Source organism: Babylonia areolata, chromosome 4 (assembly GCF_041734735.1).
Source record: "Babylonia areolata isolate BAREFJ2019XMU chromosome 4, ASM4173473v1, whole genome shotgun sequence".
In the NCBI taxonomy this organism is placed as follows: Eukaryota; Metazoa; Mollusca; class Gastropoda; order Neogastropoda; family Buccinidae; genus Babylonia; species Babylonia areolata.
This window is the reverse complement of record NC_134879.1, coordinates 4194384-4201883: the sequence shown is the minus strand read 5'-3', so window position 1 is coordinate 4201883 and position 7500 is coordinate 4194384. Positions and strand designations below refer to the sequence as shown.

The following is a 7500-nucleotide window of genomic DNA, read 5'->3' as shown; positions in this document are numbered from 1 at the left end:
GTAGTGTAGTGACGCGCTCTCCTTGGGGAGAGCAGCCCGAATTTCACCCAGAGAAATCCGTTGTGACAAAAAGAGAAATACAATACAATAAAATTGTTTTCCACATCCAACACAGACTCTTCGAAACTGAGCCGGACCTCAAGCGGCTGTTCCCCAAGATCGTGCGGCTCAATGAGGTGTCCCAGCTGGAGATGGACGTGGACAAGGACATGCTGCAGCGACACGCGGTCACCGTCATGGAGGGCCTGGGAGCTGCCGTGGAGAGTCTGGAGGACTCAGACTTTCTGAACAGTGTCCTCATCTCCATCGGACAGACCCACGTGAGGAGGAACGTCAAGCCTCAGATGCTGAAGGTGAGTGTTGGGGGGGCAGGAACTGTGGGGGTTGGGGGGTGTTTAAGCGAGTTGTGTGGGTCTGGAGAGATGTGTGGTGGGTGCGGGTTTGGGGGGTGGGGGGTGGGGTAGAGAGGCTGGAGGACTTCTTCCAAAACAGCGTCCTCATCTCCGTCGGATAGATCCACGTCTGCAGGAACGTGAAGCCACAGATGTTGAAGGTGAGTGTTGAAGGAAAGGAGCTGTTGGTAGATGAAGGTGGGGAGTGGGGTGAGGGGGAGTTGTGTGGATGTGGGTGTGGAGGGGTGGGGGTGAGGGGTGGGGGGCTGCTGGAGGACTTCTACTTCCACAACAGCGTCCTCATCCCTATCGGACAGATCCACGTCTGGAGGAACGTGAAGCTTCAGATGTTGAAGGTGGGTGTTGGGGAACAGGGCGGGGGGGGGGAGAGCTGTGGGTGTTGGGGAACAGGGTGTGCGGGGGGGGGAAGCTGTGTGGGTTGGGGTGTGTAGGGGGGGGGGTGCGGGGGGGGGTGATGGTGCGGGCGGCGGGCTGTTTGATTATCTGAACAGCGTCTTCATCTCCATCGGACAGACCCACGTGAAGCCTCAGATGTTGAAAGTGAGTGTGTGGGGGAAAGGTGCTGTAGCGTGGGGGTGTCTAAGTGTGGGTGTGGGTGTGGATCGGTGTTTGGAGGTGGGTGGGCTGGAAGACTTCTACTCCCTCAACAGCGTACTCAGCTCAGTATGACGACACAGGTATGAGAAGCCTCAGAAGGTGAAGGTGAGTTGGTGATTGTGGGGTGTGTGTGAAGGAGATAGGAGTGGATTGTAGAGGGAGGGGAATGGGGAGTGAGGCAAAGGTGGGGGGGGGGGGGTGAGGGGGTAGACTAGAGAACCCCGACTTACTTTCCAGCGTCTTCCATGGAACAGACCTATGTCTGGAGGAATGTGGATCCTCAGGTGTTGGTGAGAGAGATAAAGGGGGTGGGGGGGGAGGAGAGGGGTGGAGGTGTGTGTATGAGCGGAGAGGGATTGAGGAGGGGGAGGGGGGGAGTCTTAGAGTACTCCGACTTCCTCAACAGTGTCCTCGTCTCCATTAGCCAGACACACGTCAGAAGGAGTGTCAGTGAAGCCTCAGATGCTGAAGGTGAGGCGGGAGTGGGAACTGTAGGGACCTGGGGCTTTCGGTGGGGGCGGGGGGCGGGAAGGGAGGGGGGCGGAGACGGGAAGGGGAAGGGGGTGGTGTTATGGCGGGGAGTGAGGAGGAGGGGCGGAAGAGGGAGACACTGGTGAACTTCAACGTCTTCAACGGCTCTCCTCATTTCCATAGGACAGGCTTTCGTCAAGAGGAACGTGAACCTTGAGGTGTTGAAGGTCCTTAAGGGGGAATGTCTAGGGGAGGGAAGAGAGAGAGAGAGGGGGTGGAGTTGTATGTACGTTGTAGGGGAGAGGGGTGTGTTTGTATGGGGGTAAGGGTGGGGGATGGCAGGGGGGGGGGGGGGGGGTAGTGTAGACTTCCTCACCTCAATAGGCCAGATCACGGCAAAAGGAAGTATGAAGCATCAGCTGTTGCAGGTGAGTTAGAGGAGGGAACTCGAAGCTGTAGATATTGATTTTGTTTGTTTGTTTGTTTGTTTGTTGTTGTTTCATTTTGTGTGTGTGTGTGTGTGTGTGTGTGTGTGTGTGTGTGTGTGTGTGTGTGTGTGTGTGTGTGTGTGTGTGTGTGTGTGTGTGTGTGTGTGTGTGGGTGTGTGTTGGCTGCAGTTGGGTATTTCTTGGGTTACAGGGCTTTGTGGGTACGTGTGTGTGTGTGTGTGTGTGGTGTGTGTGTGTGTGTGTGTGTGTGTGTGTGTGTGTGTGTGTGTGTGTGCATGCATGCGTGCGTGCGTGCTCTCGCGCGTGCATGACCACGTGAGTGAGTGCTCGTGCTTGCGCTCGCACTTCCCATATCATCTCATTCTCAGGCGTCCGTGCGGAAATATAAATTGAGTGAAAAGCTAAAGGGGAGAAAAAGATAATAAAAAAAATCATGGCAAGCTGATTAGATAGAGCAGGACATGCAAAGCCACTCATAAAATAGCCCATCGGTTGGGGTTTTTTTGGGGGTTTTTTCGGTTTTTTTCTTCTTTTTTTTTTAACAGGAATCGTTTCAGAAGTGCCCTTCGGACACATCATCCGGAATAAAGAAATGTTTTTTTTTTTTTTTTTTTTTTTTGACAGCGGCTCGTTTCCCTGTGCGGTTGAAATTAATGTTCGAGTTTCTCATTAATGTCATGTCTTTCACATAACCTATGCACAGCTTTTGCTCTTTTTTTTTGTTTGTTGTTTTCTTTCTTTGTTTGTTTGTTTGTTTGTTTTGTTTTTTGTGACATGGTGCGTTCTTTTCGCTGGAAGTTTATTACCGTTTTGCTTCCTGTTATAGGGGTTAACGTGGATGAAAGTGTGCTTCCCGTTATAGGGGTTAATGTTGATGAAAGTGTGCTTCCAGTTATAGGGGTTAACGTGGATGAAAGTGTGCTTCCCGTTATAGGGGTTAATGTTGATGAAAGTGTGCTTCCCGTTATAGGGGTTAACGTGGATGAAAGTGTGCTTCCCGTTATAGGGGGTTAATGTTGATGAAAGTGTGCTTCCCGTTATAGGGGTTAACGTGGATGAAAGTGTGCTTCCCGTTATAGGGGTTAACGTGGATGAAAGTGTGCTTCCCGTTATAAGGGTTAATGTTGATGAAAGTGTGCTTTTCGCTGGTTAATTTACAGAAGCAGCTTTCGTGACTTTTTTTTAAATTTCCATTTCTAGATTGCATTTTGCAGATGCTTGTGAAAATGTTTTAGGATATAAACCCATATTTCCCATAGAAACCTAATCCAAATGTATCCAGGTTTGTGGTTGTCAGTGGGTAGACGACACACGTACCACACACACATGCGCACACACGCGCACACACACGTACATACACACCATTCTTCACCCTCTGCCCAATTGTATTCCCACCACCACGCCCCAACTCCCACCCCCCACCCCCCACACCCCTTTTTTTCCCCCCGTCTAATATCACTTAAAGTGGAAGACGTTAAACTGAAGACTACCACCACCACCACTACTACTACTACTAAACACACACACACACACACACACACACACACACACACACACACACACACACACACACACACACACACACACACACACACACACACACACACACACACACACCAGCCGTTATTCACTTGCTGTGTGTGACCACACACAAAGATCACGTCTCTAAACCAGTGACCACGTAGTTTTCGAGATGATTTCTTTTTTTCGTTTTCCTTTATTTTTCATTCTTTCTTTTTTTTATATCTTTTTTTCTTCTTCTTTTTCTTTTCTGTTTTGATAAAATACGTCCTTGAGTGGGATGCCTAGTGATGGATTACGCAGATCACGGACAGTTTATGATGGCAGCATGTCAGGATACTTGGAAAACAGCGCGTCGATCTGTCTTTCATATTCTACCTCCTTCTTCTTCGTTTCCACGTTCACTCGTATACACAAGTGGACTTTTATGTGTATGACCGTTTTTACCCCCCCCCCCCCCCACCCCCCCCCCCCCCCCCCCCGCCATGTAGGCAGCCATACTCCGTTTTCTTGGAGGGGTTGAGGGATTTTCTACCTGAGCCATCCTGGCTCTGTTCATCCGCTTATGTACCCAGCCAATCACAGATTAATCACACCTGGTCAATCATTTGGTGTCTTGCGCTGTGGTTTTGTCCATGTAAGAGAGTAACGGTTCTTGCTGATCTTCACTCCTGTCTGTTAATCATCTGAAGGCGTCAGCTCTCTGTTCATTCTTTGACGCACCTCCGGTCTTCCCATGTGAAGGAAAATACATCTCTTTGTCTATCCCTTTGACGGGCGCAATAGCCGAGTGGTTAAAGCGTTGGACTGTCAATCTGAGGGTCCCGGGTTCGAATCACGGTGACGGCGCCTGGTGGGTAAAGGGTGGAAATTTTTACGATCTCCCAGGTCAACATATGTGCAGACCTGCTAGTGCCTGAACCCCCTTCGTGTGTATATGCAAGCAGAAGATCACATACGCACGTTAAAGATCCTGTAATCCATGTCAGCGTTCGGTGGGTTATGGAAACAAGAACATACCCAGCATGCACACCCCCGAAAACGGAGTATGGCTGCCTACATGGCGGGGTAAAAACGGTCATACACGTAAAAGCCCACTCGTGAACATACGATGAACGCAGAAGAAGAAGAAGAAGAAGTCTATCCCTTTGTCATCATTCTTTCATTCGAAGCGACTGCGACGCAAAATTAATGTAGATTCACACAGTGAAAGAGAATGCGAAGGTTGGTTGCGTTCATACGGAAGCGGTGAAATAATCTGTCTGTGCTTGCTGTCAAAACAAGTCAACTCCTGTTCATTACGCGGAGATGGAACCGGATTCCACGAACGTTGACTTAAAGATGGCCTTGGAAAGAGATTTAAAGAAAAAGCAGAAATGTCCATTAGTATGCATTAATTAATTAGCAGAGCGTAAAAGCTGGTGGCGTCTTCTGGAACGCAAACAGAAAACATCATCAGCGATTTGTGGAATTACTGAATGCTTTGGACGGAATGAATCATCCACCAGTGGCTAGATTTCTGTCACCTGTCCATTCATTTCCACCCGGGGCGAAAAGCTGGGCTGACTGATTAGATGACGAGAATATCTGCGTCTTTCTGGCGGCGTTTCCACAGCACAGCATTCATCAGGGTTACACGATGGTGATCTGAAGTGATGGGCTGGAAAAAAAAGGTGTTGGTTTCATCAGGCAGCACCTGTGGTCATATCTGAACATAGTCCTTTTGTGTCATTATTTTCAATAACGGTGAGAAGAAGACGAAAGATGAAGAGGAGGGGGGCAAGGAGGAGAAGGAGGAGCAGAAGGAGCAGAAGCAGAAGAAGTGGTGACCTTGATGGAATATATCAGTATTGTATTTATTGTATTTCTCTTTTGGTAACAACAGATTTCTCTGTGTGAAATTCGGGCTGCTCTCCCCAAAGAGAGCGTGTCCTTACATTGAGAGCGCCACCGTTTTTTGTGTGTTTTTTTTGTTTTGTTTTGTTGTTGTTTTTTTTCCTGCTTGCAGTTTTTCCTATCGAAGTGAATTTTTCAACAGAATTTTGCCAGGGACAACCCTTTTATTGCCGTGGGTTCTTTTACGTGCGCTAAGTGCATGCTGCACACGGGACCTCTTTTTATCGTCTCATCCGAATAACTAGCGTCTAGACCACCACTCAAGGTCTTGTGGAGGGGGAGAAAATACTGGCGACTGAACCGTGATTCGAACCAGCGCGCTCAGATTCTCTCGCTTCCAAGGCGGACGCGTTATCCGTAGGCCATCACTCCACAGTATATTAAGATTACTTCTTCTTTTTTTCTTTTTTTTTTTTTTACAAAATGTTTCGTTCTAGTGCCGATGTGAAAAGGAAAGAAAGAGAAGAAAAGAAGAGAAAGAGAACGAAACTTAAGTTTTCTTTCATCCATTCGCAATCGAAGTAGTTCACAAACTTTCTCGTTTTAAAGCATGAAGACAGATACTGCCTGTCGTCGTTGTTCCTTCTTTTATCTTTTTCTTTTTTTTTTTACAAACCCCTCTGTTTCCTACTGTCTCTGGTAATAATGGCCATGCAAAACCCTAGACCTTTGCTATTTCTTACATCGTTCTAGCCACCAGAATACGTTTGAACAGAAAGAGTTGCCAAGTGTTGGCATTTTTCTCTTCGCCCTTCAGGTCTGTGCAGACGTTGTTTTTATTCTGTAGCAAAGAGCCATCAACCTCACGAACATCACAGAGAAGACTGTCCAGCAGAGATCTTTTGAAGACCCCCACCGGTGTTCTTCCCATCAGACTCTGCAGCAAAGTGCCCTCCGTGTCCTTGTCAGGTCTGGCACTGTGTTCAAATGAGAGAATCGAGTGTCCACTCGGTTTTTTTTCCTGTTTTTCACGTTCCCACCAGTTGGACTCTGTGTTTTCTGGGGGGCGGGGGGGGGGGGTCTTTTCTTTATTCTCTTGCTTGTTTTTCGGAATAATGATATAATATGATATAATTGTTGAATTGATTATACATGCGTTTAGGTTTTATGCGTAAGTCAGGCATCTGCTCTTTTTTTCAGTTTCCCCACCCCCACCCACCCCCAAAACAGCAGTGGTGTAGCTCATATGGGTCAGTCCACACACTTTGACACATAATCGAAACTAAAACGAAAACCGACTGCTTTCAACTGATCATGACAATGTATGCTATATCCTTATGGGAACTTCAAGCAGATTGATTTGTGATACAAATCATTCACATTGACAATGATCTAGTTGGCTTACTCCTTGTGTTTTCCTGTGTTGGGTCTCACTGACCACTCATGGATCTCAGCTGTCTTCACCAGATGCCAGCTGCATTGCTTGGTTCTAACTTTTTGGCAGTGACTAAATGCCTACGTTGACCGAACTACGCCATTGGTCAGTTCCATACTATACACACAACTAGTTAGTAGCGGGTTACGACCATACTAGGCTCTTTTCTCGGTGTCTGGAACAGAGAAAGACGAGTTGGTTCGTTAGATTTGTTCATCACATTCATTGTTTCCTGTCGTCTGGCGCATCAGGTGCCGCAGTGTGTGTGTGTGTCTTGAGGCGTGCATTCTAAGTATGTTCGATGACTGTATACATTCGCCAGGGGTTTTGGTGTTGTAGTCTTCTGCACAACTAGTTAGTAGCGGGTTACGACCATACTAGGCTCTTCCGTCCGAGCAGTGCAGCTGGATTCAGGCCTGCTGAGGACAGGACTCAAGCCTCGAAACACGTGACCAGGCCAGGCTCGGGAGACCTCTTTTTTAGTAGCGGTAGGAGACAGAAAAGAGCTGGTCCGACAACGTCAAGGAATGGGCCAAAATGACGATGCCAGATCTCCTCACGACAGCTGCCAACAGAACGGCGTGGCGAGCTATGACATCTTCCTCATGTCCCCCCAACGACCCCAGCGGTCGAGGGAATGAGTGAGAGTGAAGGAGACAGAGAAGTTGTGAAAAGAAGCAACCGGTGGCTATGGCAGATAGTGTCTGTCTTCGTGCTTTAATTAAGCGAGAAAGTTTTTAAATTACTTCCATTTCTAATGGATGACAGAAAAAAATCT

General features: G+C 47.9%; 1 protein-coding gene across 1 annotated transcript in view; it reads left to right on the top strand.

Moving 5' to 3' along the window:
* Nucleotides 1–7500, top strand: part of LOC143281537 (cytoglobin-1-like) — a 136513-nt gene that overhangs the window by 126614 nt on the left and 2399 nt on the right. The window contains exon 2 of the mRNA XM_076586752.1: nucleotides 116–359. Within this exon, the coding sequence (XP_076442867.1) occupies nucleotides 116–359 (244 nt within the window). The remainder of the gene's footprint in view (nucleotides 1–115; nucleotides 360–7500) is intronic.